Source organism: Corylus avellana, chromosome ca5 (genome assembly GCF_901000735.1).
Source record: "Corylus avellana chromosome ca5, CavTom2PMs-1.0".
NCBI classification, from domain to species: domain Eukaryota; kingdom Viridiplantae; phylum Streptophyta; class Magnoliopsida; order Fagales; family Betulaceae; genus Corylus; species Corylus avellana.
The window spans coordinates 30,487,133-30,502,423 of NC_081545.1; the positions used below are offsets into that span (position 1 = coordinate 30,487,133).

Below are 15,291 nucleotides of genomic sequence, written 5' to 3' on the forward strand. Positions count from 1 at the left end.
AATAATATTATTTTTTAATTAAAGTATAATGTTATTTTTGCATCCACATCATAAAAAATTACTTCAAATATGTCACGTCACCCGTGTAAACTTATTTTAATAAATATATGTAAAAAGTAGTATTGGAAATTGGGCCAACGAGGAAGTCTAGCCTGCTACAATTGAGAAGCCCAACCAAACAGGGCCCACATTTGAGTCCAGCTACTTGAGTCCATCATGCTGCAACCAACGAGCCTACAATGTCAGGGATCTGACCTAAATCTCGAAAGACTTGGGATATGATTGCATATCCTTTGAGATCAAATTGGGTCCAATATTCTTGGAACATATTCGTACTCCAGTTCCTCAAGCCTACAAGAGTAATTCTATAAGTTTTTTTTGTGTCCCTCTAAGAATTAGGGGTGAAATTTAAAACCGCCTAACCGCAACCGCTAACCGCTAACCGTTATAACCGTTAACCGCTAACCGCCTAACCGCTTTGAAAGCGGTTAGTAAAAACCGCTAACCGCCTAGGCGGTTGCGGTTAGCGGTTAGTAGGTTTTGGAAATCCGCTAACCGCTATCCGCTAACCGCTTTTTTTTAAATATAATATATATTTATATATTATATATATATAATAACAATAAGTTGTGAGTTTATGAACTTTTTTTGGTTGATTGAAATGAGCCTCAAGCTTCAAGTTTAACCATATATGTTGGTTTTTTTGGTTGCTTGTGAGTTTATGAATTTGTTTGTGTTTTATTTTATTTCTATGTGTGAGTTTATGAACTTGCTTGTGAGTTTATGTATAAGACTACAAGTGAAGTGATGATTTTGTTGTAATTTTATTTGTATATTATATGATGTGTAGATTTGTAGAAGGTGGCCAACAAGATTTTGGTATATAGCAATTTTTAATGCTAAAATGGCCATGGAAAGGGAAAAAAAAATGAGAAAAAAAAATGTTTAAAGTGAGCCCAAAACCGGCCCAAACCCGGTCCAAACCCGGCCCAAAATCGGTCCAAAGAAAAAAGCCCAAAAAAAGCGGTTAGAAAAAAAGCGGTTATTCCAAAGCGGTTAACCGCTAACCGGGCGGTTAACCGCTACCCGGTTAGCGGAGGCGGTTAGTAAAATTTACTAACCGCCTAGGCGGTTGCGGTTAGCGGTTTTAGCCACTAACCGCTAACCGCAACCGCTATTTCACCCCTACTAAGAATGATGTAACTATTAAAATTGAATTGAGATCCCCTTCAATTGAAGAGAAATTAGAGATTCTCCAATTGTTAATCGTGACCCTTCATTTTAAATCCAATGGTTTATAAAATGCCAACTGTTTTTGTATAATCGATGCATTAAATAGTGACTTCTGCTTTACCGAGGTTTAAATGATTTTATAAACCATTAGATTTAAAATGAAAGGTCACGATTAACAATTGGAGAATCTCCAATTTCTCCCCAATTGGAGGGGATCTGAATCCATTAAAATCATCATTTGATCAAACTCCAATAATGATCAATTACAAGCTCAGTGATGATTTTAATAGTCACATCATTTTTTGAGGGATTCAAGAGGGACACAAAAGGGACTTGTAACATTACTCAGCCCACAATTCAATAAATATAGGAATAGAGTATTTAACTAATAATTGCTCTTTGCGAAAACTCTTGCTATTCATTGTCATTATCTTATTTTGATAACTAACTTAAGCATTGAGGCTTTCTCCCGTCGGCCCATTCTGACAAACTCTTTTGCTTAACTTGTTATTCTTTTGCAGATTCTTTCGTAGACACTCACCAGTCAAAAAATTGTTATAACAAGTAGCATTACTCATAATTAAAATATAGAGGGTTTATTTAATTGCATAAATTACATTTTGCTGCATCTAACAATGCATATATTATCGTGTCGTTTCATTTTAAATGACATGACTATCTACACCATACATAATATATACATATCTTTTTTTTTTTAAAAAAAAAAAAAAAAAAAAAAAAAAATTCTTCCTTTATTTTTTTTCTTCAAATTTTTTGTTTTTCTGTTTATATTATCTTATGCAAGAGTATTTTTGTCATTTAAGGCGTGGAAAGAAGACATTGCAACCCCTTTGATAGTTAAGCAAGAGACATTGCAAAGATTAGAAGCTTGAAAGACATTGCACATTGAGTTATAGTTTGGAGGAGTAACGTACTAAAGTATAGTTTCCCCAAGAAATAAAGCATGGTAACAACTTCGTGAATATAATTTACAGGTACCAAATGAAAGATCTGAAAAAAGAAAAGTGAGAATAAATTTATATTTTGACAGAAAATTTTGGATTTGAATTACTCTTCAAAATATACACTAAAATCACTTCATAGTCAACATGTTCCAAAAGCTATTACATATTGCAGTGAAATGGGGTGAAAGATTGACCCCCCCTAAACGGGCAAAAGATAAAAGTTCCAGTATGGTTACAGACCAAAGTCCAGTTCAGCTCGCTTCAGTACAGATGTTACTCTCCTGAAAAATTCCGGTTCATTTTCTTCGATATCATCAAGAGTCATCAACTCGTGCTCATCTGCCTAATTAGACAAAGGAACAGGAAAAAAAGACTCATGAGAAGACATTCTAAAGAATGCTAATCAGGGAGGAAAAAATAGGCATATAATGTGATAGAAACTGCCAAAAGCCGACTGGCATAAAAGATTTTCACACTATTATCAGCACAACAATACAATATTTCAATTTCAATGATTTTGGTTTGGTCTTGTTCAATTAAGACAAATGATTGCACCAAATAAAGGTTATATAGTAAAGGATAAAGATATTATAGATCTAAGACGCTCAAAGTACTTTATATTTACAGCAGGAAGCTAAAGGAGAGCAATAATTTTATCTATAAAAACGAAACTCCAACTTTCTCAGGTAGAAAGGTAAGAACATTCCCATTGACTCAAGTCTTTGCATGGAATTCTCGCCATGGTAATATCAGAGTAATCTTTATCAATCTAAGATATGAACAAGCAAAATACTAGCAGTCAGCCACAAAGGAAGCATATAAATCAAATGTTTTCCATTTATCTTGATGAAAGTTGTTATTCAGTAATAGTAATTCAGATTAGTTGAAGAGAATCATATGAAGCTAGTGGAACATTCATGATAATTATTCCTCACTATACAATTAACCATCAAATATTAAATGGATTATGGAAGAAGGTTTAGTTTAGAAATTTTTTAGGTAAATACATTTTTGCCAAAAAAAAAAAAAAAAAACAGAGCTCAGTGTCTCAGAGGTCAAGCTAAGAAATATGAAATTAGTGAAGAACATGAAAGAAGTGGACTGTACAATTTCCCAAAGATAAAACACTACCTTGAAAAACCCAAAAATAAGATTATGACATTTTTGTTAGAAAATGGGTAGCAGGCAAATGATACTCATCTAAATCAAAATGCAATACAAGAGTAAAAGGAATGGGTCCATTGATCATGCTTATCTTGGCATAAGCCATCTTCTTCTGGAGCACCCTAAAAATAAAGACCATGTATTTAGTGCGTAAGCATATTTGAATTTCAACAGTTCATTGGGGCTTTCAACTTCTATCTTTCCAAGAAGATAAATCTTGATATATGAAGTGACAAGATTATGCGCATTCACTCATTTGATAGAAAGTCAATTAAATGGTAGATACCTCTCTAAACTTTAACAGTATTAAGTTTGACACAGAAGCTGGCTTTGCCTGATCCCACCTGAAGAAATGATGGAACCAAGCACAAATGTCAGTGACAAAAATCCATGTACACGATCAAGGCAACATCAATTTCACAAGAGAGATAAGACAACATGACATACATGGTACACATGGCGAAAGTTGTTGGGTTCAGACAATCATAGTTCAGGACACCATTTCAAATAATTTTATAGATTAATATAGCTATAATGCTCTTGAAAATATATGTACTTGCTGTGTTAATACTCTAGATCAAATCATTTGAGAAAGATTGCTTCAAGTGCGCTGCAATTTAGGAAAAACTATCTAAGATGGTTAGAAGATGTACATAAAGAAACAAACTGCACCAAACTGCTCTAGAGATGCAATAGGATTCAAAATCAAGGCGCCACAACGACTAGGAGAATCTTAGAAAAACAGGAGGAGCAAGGGAAAGACAAAAAGGAAATGAGCTAAGGCAGTGACAGAATACATGACAAACAATGAATGAACAGAAGAAATGGCCCTGATAAGAGTGAATAGCAGGAAAGAAGTGGTCAAGCTAATTCTGATTGAGATATTAGGCTTTGTTTGCTGACTTACTAGGTATTCCATACATCAAAAGACCAATTTTATAACTTCAGTATAGTATTTTTTTGACTTTTTCTGCCACCCCTAGGACTGAACCAACCCCACAATTTTAACACCTAAGCCAAGGCTCAGAAGTATCACTAAAGCAACCAACTGTTTGGAAAGCATGAATGCCAAATGATCAATTGTATCTAAGAATGCAACCCATACCTCACAAGCATTAACTCATTAACAGACCGCCACATTCCACGTCCGACATCTTTTGCAGACTGCTCCCTCACACTTCGTCCATGCCACAACTCTTTTGTAATGTACATCACTTCTTCAACATCTACCTATACAAAATGGCAATAGATTACATAAAATTGACAACAGACAAGGTTCAAAGACTTTATCTAGCATGTGGTGGCATTGCTATTCTCATTTGCATAGGAAGCTTATTTATTTATTTATTTATTATTATTATTATTATTATTATTATTATTATTATTATTATTATTTTATGATGAGGAACCCCTCCAAGGCAAGTTTACTTCGTATACCCACCCCTCTCAGGTAAAGGTAAACTTCGGAACCGTGTAAAGCGCCCTCTCCACACGGATCGAGTAATATTCTGGCTTTGCTGGCGGATTGGCCGCAAAGAATTGTTTGCACCCAAGGGGATTCGAACCTTAGACCTAATAGAATACCACAAGACCAAGATCCTTACCATTTGCATAGGAAGCTAAGGTTTTTTTGTCTTGATGAATGTATAGGAAGCTAAACTCATTCAACCTAATTTAATAGAATCCATGTTTACTAATTGAATTCTTATTAGCACTTAACTTTCTGCTGATAGTCTTTTTACTAAATGGTATCTCTTCCCACCTTAAATATGAGGTGGAAGGTGAGGTCATGGATTCATACAAAAGGATGAAATGTATCTACCTGTGATAAAAGATAAGCAGATCAAACATATTTTATACGTTAGAATAAGAAAAAAGAGAGTAAGAAAAGAGAGAGACAGAGAGAGAGGGAAAAGGCTCCCTAACCCAAGTGCAGATTATGTATAGAAGAATAAAACCTAAATCATCCTCTCATCATTTTCAATAGAAGTCAAGAAAGAAACTCAATAAACGTCACATCTGCTCCAGAGAACCTACAGAAAAGTAATGCTAAAAGAGCCATCTTTTAACAACAAACTTATCAAGGGAAACTTCATACCTGGACTTCCATGGCTGTGCCATACAGTGACTCCTCATGCTCGATAAGACGTTGATGAAGCATCCTGTAATGATCCACGTCCAAATTTACCACAGGCTCTGTTTGAACTTGCACCCCTGCTAGTTGTGTCACAACATAGGAGGCCATAACCTGTCCGAAAATTGCAGGGATGGTACCCAGAACAGGTATTATGCGAACCCTAAACCCTGGTACTATCTAATATCAGAATACGAAGTTAGAATTTCTATGAGTAGGGAATATAAATTTTCTGTTACAATATTTACTTTGGGTTGGTTTTATAATATTTGGACAAATAAGCCTAATTATCAGAATTTTTGGGAGTACTTATTAGAAAAAGTACTAAATGCTTCAAACCAATGAGTAAACATCCGCACTTGATAGTTTGAGGGATTTTCTTCTTCTCCACTTGGTCCCTTAAATGGAAGCAGTTTTGCCTTGGGTTTCTCCAGTGAAAACACAACAGGAATGCCACCATCAATACCATAATCTTTCCTTAGTCGGTGTCTCACCTGCAAAGAAGAATGTTTGGAAAAAGGACTTATATGTTCAATGCCTAAAATAAGACCAACCAAAAAGTATGTCTACCTCACATAGCAAATAAATGAAGGCAAAAGTAAGTTTCATGTCAATATCGCAATACATTGACATAAATTTTGTACAACTTAGAAATGGGCATATGTTTTGCAACACAGTTTTGCAAAAGCACAATTAGAAAGAAAAGCATAATAAAACTGTAAGTAGTTCAAAACTTGTTAATAAGAAGCAAAAATCATTACAGATCGAGATAGTGGGTCATTTGTTGACTCTTTCAAATCCGCAACCCGTATTCTTGTTGGATCAGCTCTTGCACCAGCTCCTGTAGCAGATAGAACCTTCAGACCCCTACGTACACATGCAGCAAGAAGTGCCACCTATTACATATAACAAATCAAAGGGATTGAAAATTTAAACTTCATTAACATCACAGTTTTTAGTCGGAATACATCAGTAAATAATAATGAAAGGGGTGGGTGGAACAAAATCTTCTGCCTTGTCTAGAGACTCATTAGTTTCAGCTACAAACCAAATTTTGTAGATAATGTCTAACATCCTGCTCACGTCATACTCATATGCATCTCAGCCGTTCTAGCAAGTATGACCTTCCCAAATTCACCAAAAAAACAAAAGAAGGAAGAACCACAGGAAAGAAGTGATATCCACATGGTCTTATTTTCTACCTTTTTTTCTTGTTATTTGGGAAAAGGACCAGAAACAATCATGAAATTATTTGAGTATTCAACAGTTGTAATTCTGGTGCAGGTAAAAAAGTAATTAATGACAAGTTAACCAAAGTATATGCAAGAAAGTTACCTTGGTATCAATGTTATCAATACAGTCCAAAACAAAGTCAGGTTTGCCTGAAAGAATTTCTTCTTCAGAAGATGCATCATATAATAGCACTCTTGCATCTATATGGCACTCTGGGAAGATAGACAGGAAATGCTCTTTGAGGCACTGGGCTTTTGGAATGCCAACATCTGCTCTTGTTGCAACAGCGTGTCGGTTAAGTGATGAAAGTGATACCTTCTCATGTAATTAATGAATGAGTATGTGTATCTTATGAAGATAATAAAGGAAATTCTAATCAATGTAAATTCGGAAGCAAAATTCAGTACTCTTTCTATCTTTGCTATCACAAACAGCCTCAGGCTATTACTAACATGCTTAGGAATTAAGAGAGACTATCGTGTCCACGACCAAAAAAAAAAAAAATCAATATAATTACGAAAAAGTCATTAAAAGTAAAGAGCTTAATTGAACCAGTGTCATAAGTAAAAAAGAAACTGATAAATCAGTTAATTTAAGCAATTATCATCAAAAAGTTATATTTGTTGGTAGGCTTGAACAACTTCTACCATATATCAACTTTTTAGTCAAGTTTCATCTTCCAAAATCCAAATAGTGTAGAAAGTGCAATAAAGGTATGATATAGAAATAACCCATTCCATAAAAGTTCTACAACATTTCCAACTTAGGATATTAAGGCATTTGTTCTTAAAAGAAGGTTCTGTGAAATTCTTCCATCTGTTCTACTGATCAGAAGCTAACAGAAACAAAGGAACATGAAAGAGCTTCTTTTCTTTTCGATAAGTGAGTGGTCCCCAGGGAGCTGGTGAGAGGAGGGGAGAAGAAATGTGAAAGTATTCCCAGGGAAGCATTTAGAGAAGGCGGAGTAAACTCTTAGCTTTTCTCTTCAGCTGAGTAGCTTAAAATACAAAGTACATGAATCCCAAATAAATAGGTCAATCGAAGGAATTTAAAGTTCCACTTCATGTTAAACTATGACCACTAATAAGGTAAAAGCATGGATCTCAAGAGTACCACATTTTTTTACCATCATAAGTAAATTATCAAACACTTCAATGCATTTCGCTGACACTCTATTACTTTCTAGCGTAGGCATTAAAGATCCATGTCCTATTGCTAGGTATTTCTCCTGTGTACTTGGATTGCGCTTTCGCTTTTAATGATATTTGGATTATTATAAAAAATAATAAAAAAAAAAGAAAAAAAGATCCATGTCCTATTGCCAAGCTGGATGATACACACCCTATGCATTTATTAAGAACAAAAACCAGTGGCTTTAAATCTCATCAATTGCCTCAAGATTTCAGTAGTGAGATATCACTTCAAATACGTATAAATTAATGTAAAAATAAGCTAAAGGAAAGCAAAAGATATGTGGATTGACCACATGCTAGACAATCCAACACAAAGGGTATGGTTCCAAAAACCTTTTTTTTTTTTTGATAATTAATAATAAAAATTAAAAAATTAAAAAAATAAAAATAAATAAAAAACTGCATAAGCCAAAGAAACTAGGTGACATATTGTAGAGGTAGAAAACACGATAAGAGAAAACAAACCTGGTCAAAGTCCACAAGGAGAAGCCTACCAACCCCTGATCTTAAAAGCATAGATGCAGCATGACTGCCAACCCCTCCAAGACCAATGACCACAACATAGGATGCAGTCACTTTCTGTTGAGACTCAAGGCCAAAGAATTGAATGTTCCTAATGATAGAAGAAAAATAACAGCTTGAATCATGCCAACTACATCAAAATAGAATTACACCCAAAAAAATAGAGAGTTCATTTGGTACACTGGAATGATGATTACTTAGGAATAGGAATAGGTATTACTAGAAATAAAAGAAACTAGAATGGAATGACCATTTCTATTCATTCGGTTGGTGATAACACAGGAATGACCAAATTTCTTCACTGGAATTGAATCAAATTTTCTAAAACACCAAACTCTAAAAATGATTTCCCTTGGGGGTGGTCGACCACCCATGGGGAACATTTTTTTTGGGTTCCCAAAAAAATAAAAATAAAAATAATGGTTTTTTTGGGAAAATGCTATTCCATTTCTGGGTGAATAGATACTCCTCACCTTCTTGAGAGAATAGCTATCCTCAGTTATGATGCGCAACCAAATAACAAAATGACTACTAGCCATTCCATCCCTGGGTCCATTCCTATGTACCAAATTTAACCAAATAGATTTCAGAACACCCCTACCCCTGCACTCCAGGTCCCATACACCATAAATAGACACTAAGGTCTCAGCTGCATATATTGATATATTCTTCAATAGAATACAAACACACACACGTGTGTGTCTATCTTCCATGCCTAAGTAAAATTGGTTAAAATTATGCAGACATGCTTGGTGCCTAACATATGTAAGACATATCTAACATGACATCCAGGTAAACCAAATCTAGAAGCAGAAAGAGGCCAATGCTCTCGGTTATAACTAGCCTCATGCATAAAGGGTAGCATTATATGCAGAATGGAAGTACGAGATAACCCAGCTTATTTAAGAAAAGCAATGGAACTATATTGGATGTATTGAAAAGCCTGCTCTCAAAAATCAGGTTGACCACATTATAGGGACACGTATATTTTTTTTTAATTTTAAAAAAGTCAATTAACTTAGTGACACCACTAGTACCTGGTCAATTGTTCAGAAACTATCTCGTCTTTTAGAAGGTCTAAACCAGCCATCCCATGATTCTGGTTCTCAGCAACCGTGTAGCTTTTATCATTCTCAGATATAAGTCCTTGACCTTCCATAAAATAAGAAGAAATACAGAATACAGTTGATTAGTCACTGGAATCACAAATCAAACCCATATAACAAAAAGAAAACCAACTAGTTATTATTGACATAAAAAGCCAGCATATTCAGGCCTTTGCACTATCTGCGAGGGTTGGAGAGATGGTTTAACACATGCCACCCCACCTAGCTCTTGAGTAAGGGTACATTCACTATCAATAAGTAAATTTGAACGAGAGAATCTTCAAGTCATTATTCAGTAACTGGAGTCTACCCAGCAAAACTACAAGCGCAAGACAGTATAGTATAAGTCAGCAAACATGTTGAAAAGTTTCAACTATATTACATATATTCTAGCATTCCACCGCAAGTTTCTATCTTTGCTGCCTGAAGCAGCACCAAGAAATACAGAGAACATTGGAACTCTACAAATTTCATAAGTGAACAAGACATTATTATGCTCACCAACATTTGGCAAGCATTAAAGATGTAATTTTAAGATCTAGAATTTTACATCTACATATTATACTTCTACTCTGTAATTTCCCCATCAAATAAGACACTACACAATGGTCTTAGAATCTAATATAGCAGGGCCCATAACAGAGAATGCAGATCTTATTAAAACATTCAGAGATAGTACCCTTAGACAACCCATCATAGTGTAATAGTCTTAAGCGATATTTTTTTCTCCAAATTTCATCAATCATGTCCATAATATTTTTTTCTCAGATGATCACTTACCATTAATTTTAATCGCCTTCTCCATGCATTGCCTTGCGACACATCTGCAAAGATACATAATCAATATCACCACAATGCAACCACTTTAAGCCAAAGTGATAACAATCAACATATTCTGCATATTTAATTATCTGAATTTTTCTCTAATTTTGGTGGCCTGTTTGGTTTTTCGAAGTTCAATGTTCTGAATAGCAATGATTTTAGAAACAGGAAAATATTGACTACATAACGCAAACAGACTGGATTTTTTTTTTTTTCCTATAATTTTGCTTTCTTTCAAAGATGAACGGTAAAACTCAAGGGAGCCAAAAAGTTATATTAGGCCTGAAGGTTTTGCTCTAAGAGGAAAAAAAAATCCCATTTCTTTACTTCTTCCTACATTTTCTGAGTGATCAAACAAAGCAGACAAGTACCTCTGCGAAACTATATATTTTTCGACAACAAAATTTAAAATTGAAAGCTGTAAGAGTAACCATACGTTTCGTTGCCGAGGAAACTGAAGGAAAGAAAAAGAACAAGTTTATATTTTTATTTTCAAACGCTTTGGGCTGAGTAGGTTTGGTTCTCTTTTCCTGCGTTTTCTCGGCAACCAAATAGAGCGTGATCGTATGGTTAATACCAGGGGAAAGAAAAGAGTCAGAATTGAAAATGGTAGCGAAACGGAAACAGATAACGACTCGCCTCGGAAGAAGCTTAAGAAGTAGGACTGTAGAAACAGAGCCCAAAAGAGCTCCAGCTCCCACCAAGGCCAAGTATTTCGCTCTCTCCTCCATTTTTCCCTTTCTTTTCCTTTCCTTTCCTTTTCTCAGGTCCCAACAGAGACGAAGGTTTTGAAAGTAGGGGTTTTGTGTTCGGATAGTGAACGCGGCGGTACTGGGCTGTGGGACTGGGAGGAAACTAAAACGACGTCGTCTTAAACATGTGCCAAACACTAAAACGACGTTGTTTTGACACCCAGTAAATAACATCTATTTCTCAGTGTTTCACGACATTCAGAACACGGCGTCCGAGCTCTCCACCTCCAACCGTACTGTACTGACCTTCTCCTCCGCTTCCGCCGTTGCTACCTCTAATTGATTTTCCTTTCTCTTTTGTGATATTGTGTGATTGTGATTGTGTTTGAGTTTGTGGATGTCAAGTGGCGCTGATTGGCCTGCCTTGGTTTTTAGCATAGTCGTCAATGAATAAGCAAACAGAAACTTTTCTGGTTAATCTTGTTTCTCGTCAATGTAATTACTAGCTCGTCTTAGCTCCAGTGCCCGACGACGCTGTTTGTTAGAAAGGCTAATTCCGACTTCCACCCAATTCCGCCTACGACTAGATCTTCGATAGAGAGAAACCCTAGCTTTGGGGCTCCCAGAATTCACTATTTAAAGGTAGAAGAAATCTCACTTCCAAAAAAAGCTCCTAAGATTTTGCTGTAGTCGACAATGGATGCGCAAGCGAGGAAAAAGGCATTTTTTCGTGCTAAATTGAACGCACAGAAGAAGGACAAACGCATAGATTCTCCTCTTGTAAGGTAAGCTATTGCCTCCCCCATTTTCTTTTCTATACCCTTTTTTTTTTTTTTCATCTATTGATTGAATTTCATCTAGAAAATCATAGCTAAATATGGAAATCCCATAAATAAATGATGATTATGGAAGATTACATTGATCTTTTTGGATGCTTGAATGTGTATATTTGCCTATTCTTGTTAAAGTATTTTATCTGTTTAGGAAGCTGAAGACCATAAAGAAGATTACATTGTTCATGATGAAGTTTCTGACTGCATCTTCTTGTCTCTTCTTTAAATATATACAGGTACAATGAACTTGACCAGCCTGTCTGTAGGGTTTGTGATGTTGTTTTGAAATCTGAATCCAATTGGGATGCACACCAAGTTTCTCGTAAACACCATGAGGTAATATTTTAGTATCCTCACTAAATCACTATGAAACTATTACGTGTATATACATCACTGGCTCTAGCTTATATATGACACATAATAACATCAAGTTACAAACAAATCACATATACATGAATGAGTAGGTACTAATGGGATGCATTTGCTGGGACAGGCAATAAATAGTATCAAAGCTGGTGCAGCTGGACTAACCCAGGTTAACAATGTGAAACCTGGGCCCCAAAAGAAGTTGTCTCAACCTAAACCTGAACATTCTGCAGACTTGCATAGCACTAAACCTGAGCACTCAACAGAATTACTCAAACGTCAGTCATCAGCTGTGCTTCCTCCAGATTTTTTTGATGACAATGAGACCAAAAAGCTAAAAATTGGTAATGACTTGTATCTGTTTTTATTTTATTATTATGATAATGACCATCATACGTTATTTAGAGAGTACTTAGAATTAAACCTGACATATGTATAAAATTCAAATTTGGTCCTTGACGTTTAGAATGTTTCAATCAAGTCTCTAAGGACGTTCTAATTAAGTTATTCCACTCATATCTGTTTAAATATGTGATGGAAATGGCAAACTTTGAAATTTTTCAGCTTTGTATACTTCTGTTTCACTATATCTCCACGTGGCATGCACTCTCACCGCACCAGATTTCTGCCCCTCCATCATGGTGTTCATCTCTTTCCTATCAAACTCAATATGAAGTTTGATTAAAACGTGGGCAAAGCTTCTCTCTCCCTCTCTCTCAATTCCCCTTTGGAAGAGAACATCTCTCGCTTTATCAAAACCTCCAATAATGCCATTTTTGTGAGCTCTCTAGCACGTACCTTTCATTTGAAACCTTTGCTCTTCAAATTAATAATTAGTTTGAATCAACAATGAGCCGATTCTTGGTGTTAACAAGGGGGCATTTGAGGATAAGTTGGAGATTTTTTTTAGTTATTGTCAACTAAAAGCAAGAAAAAAAAAGTTTCTTTGAACTATTGACATGGCATATGTCACACGGATGTATATATAATGAAATCTGCATTGTCAGTGAAAATGGCCAAGGTCTGCGAATTTCTGGTATGGTTTTTGTTTCTAGATGGAGTTGGATTAAAGCACTTAATTGGAGCTCTTTCTGTATCTCTGAGACTTGACTGAAACTTTAGAATCTTAGGGACCAAATTGGAACTTCATGTATATTTCAAGGACAAAATTAGATATTCTCCCTCTCGTGTTACAACCTTAGTTTAACTAGTATGTACTACTACTATGAATATTTGCTGTTAGGAACTAATTCTGTTTATTTTGACTTGCTAACGTACTATTAGGAAATGACCCTGTCAATTCAGTGGAGCCTGCTCAACCAGAGGAGAGGGGTTCTTTAAATGTTGTTAGTGGAATAGATCGATTGCCTAGTGGTAATGTTCCACAGGTAATAAATATGCAGTCTGCTGGGGAGCTTAATCCGGCATCAGTAGAGATTGCTGGTTCAGAAAACAAGCAAGTGAAGGGAGCTCTACCTGAAGGATTCTTTGATAACAAGGAAGCTGACTTACGTGCACGTGGCATAAAGCCAGTTAAGCCAGATATCAAGTAAGTTCTACATCTGTGTTATATCTCCATCTTCATGCACTGTTAAGATAATTATATTTTTTTCTCCCTCAAATCTCTCTCTTTTGTTATATATGTAAAGCTCTCTCACTACACATTAACCTTCCATGTGCACAATCAATAAATCATGTTTTAACCTTCTACCCTAACCACATCTCTCAATGGCTTTATTGATTCTTGACGCTCCCCTTCTAGTAATGAAAAAGCTTAGGGGGTACTTAAGTTAGATGGTTGGAGGATGTCAATAATTGTTTGTAGTTGATGCAATATTGCAATCCGCCATAGATATTTTTCTGAGTTGTCAATAACTTTTATGCCAGGATATGCTGGAATCTATTTTTCTTCCAAAAAGTTTCAACTGCAAGCAAAATTCTTATTATTACTTCATATCTTAAACGACATGGAACGCACCATAACCTTTGAATTTTTGCTTGATTGTGGTTAGAGACGAGTACAAGGAATTTGAAAAGTTGATCCAGGAGGACTTGGTGGAGGTGGATGACCGTTTGGAAGAAGAGGAGGTGAGGGTTATAATATAATCACCACATTCACTTAAAGCATTCTAGTTTGCCATGAGATCTACCCACACTACAAACTTAAACCTCATCCTGTTGTTTCAATTGTGACTGCAGATTGATGCTGCTGAAACGATTGAAGAGGCTGAATCCGTTGAGCAGAAGTGAGTTCTGTGTAATTCTCGGTTAAATTTCACACGCTGTTAATCTTCTTTTTAATGATGATCTTAATTTCATTTCCTCTCTTTTTTACCCTGCAGGTCCTATAAGGAGAAAGTGGAAATGTTGAGGAAGAAGAAATTGGAATTGCAGGCTGTTAGGTCTTCCAAACATGGTAGACCTTCTGAGGTTGTCAGCAAGGAGTCCAGCCATGAAGAATCATCCAGTGATGATGACAGCAATGAGAATTTTGCAGTTGACTGGAGAGCTCAACACTTGTGAACATTCTTTCCAAATCTTTTTGGTATCCCCGGGAGAATCATCGTCAAATGTTCAAAATCAGTAAATGTGATGTCATCTGAACCGAACTGGAATCCACCATATCAGTCTTTTATTAAGATTTTAAAGCAGAGCGCTAAAAGATGAGTGATGCTGGGTGCATCTAGAGAAACTTTTACTGATCCAACTTCTTTGGTTAGCCCTAAGGTAAAGGAACTAGCAGCCCAAAGATGCATCATCTAAGCCTGGAGCAGCACATGCATTTCAGAAAATAAAATCATTACTTTCTAAATATATTTTAGGGCCTTACAACTATGAGTTTATAGAAATGTTTCGGTTTTGAGTCAAAAGTATCAACTATCAACGTTGTACATATTCCTTGAAACAGTGCATGGTGAAACGTTATTAATAAACTTTGTTTTTATCTTTTGGGGACATGAACTTGATTAATTCCATTTAGAACTGGCTTCTTTAGGTTTTAGCTATTTTGAGACCTGAGGTTATTCAA

The 15,291-nt window shown here is 35.7% G+C and overlaps 2 protein-coding genes across 6 annotated transcripts; one reads left to right on the forward strand and one right to left on the reverse strand.

The window, feature by feature from the left end:
• Nucleotides 1-2,253: 2,253 nt before the first annotated feature.
• On the reverse strand, nt 2,254-11,298 carry LOC132180403 (tRNA threonylcarbamoyladenosine dehydratase). Of its 5 annotated transcripts, none has more exons than XM_059593209.1 (11): nt 11,008-11,129; nt 10,331-10,374; nt 9,482-9,596; nt 8,388-8,535; nt 6,832-7,044; nt 6,258-6,392; nt 5,856-5,990; nt 5,461-5,676; nt 4,468-4,592; nt 3,649-3,706; nt 2,254-2,541 (listed from the first exon to the last, which is right to left on the reverse strand). In XM_059593209.1, exons 2-11 carry the CDS (start codon nt 10,353-10,355, stop codon nt 2,431-2,433), a joined length of 1,281 nt encoding a protein of 426 aa, XP_059449192.1. In that variant the 5' UTR covers nt 10,356-10,374; nt 11,008-11,129; the 3' UTR covers nt 2,254-2,430. The 5 variants fall into 5 exon arrangements, with proteins under 5 accessions (XP_059449192.1, XP_059449188.1, XP_059449189.1 ...); XM_059593205.1 differs by having other exon boundaries at nt 2,255-2,541; nt 11,012-11,298; XM_059593206.1 differs by lacking the exon at nt 6,832-7,044 and having other exon boundaries at nt 2,255-2,541; nt 11,012-11,298.
• Nucleotides 11,299-11,760: 462 nt separating this feature from the next.
• On the forward strand, nt 11,761-15,224 carry LOC132180404 (protein ABA AND ROS SENSITIVE 1). Its single transcript, XM_059593211.1, has 7 exons — nt 11,761-11,849; nt 12,134-12,233; nt 12,391-12,607; nt 13,548-13,812; nt 14,276-14,351; nt 14,463-14,509; nt 14,606-15,224. The coding sequence occupies exons 1-7, from the start codon at nt 11,761-11,763 to the stop codon at nt 14,784-14,786; spliced, it is 975 nt and encodes a 324-aa protein (XP_059449194.1). The 3' UTR covers nt 14,787-15,224.
• The last annotated feature ends 67 nt before the right edge of the window (nt 15,225-15,291 follow it).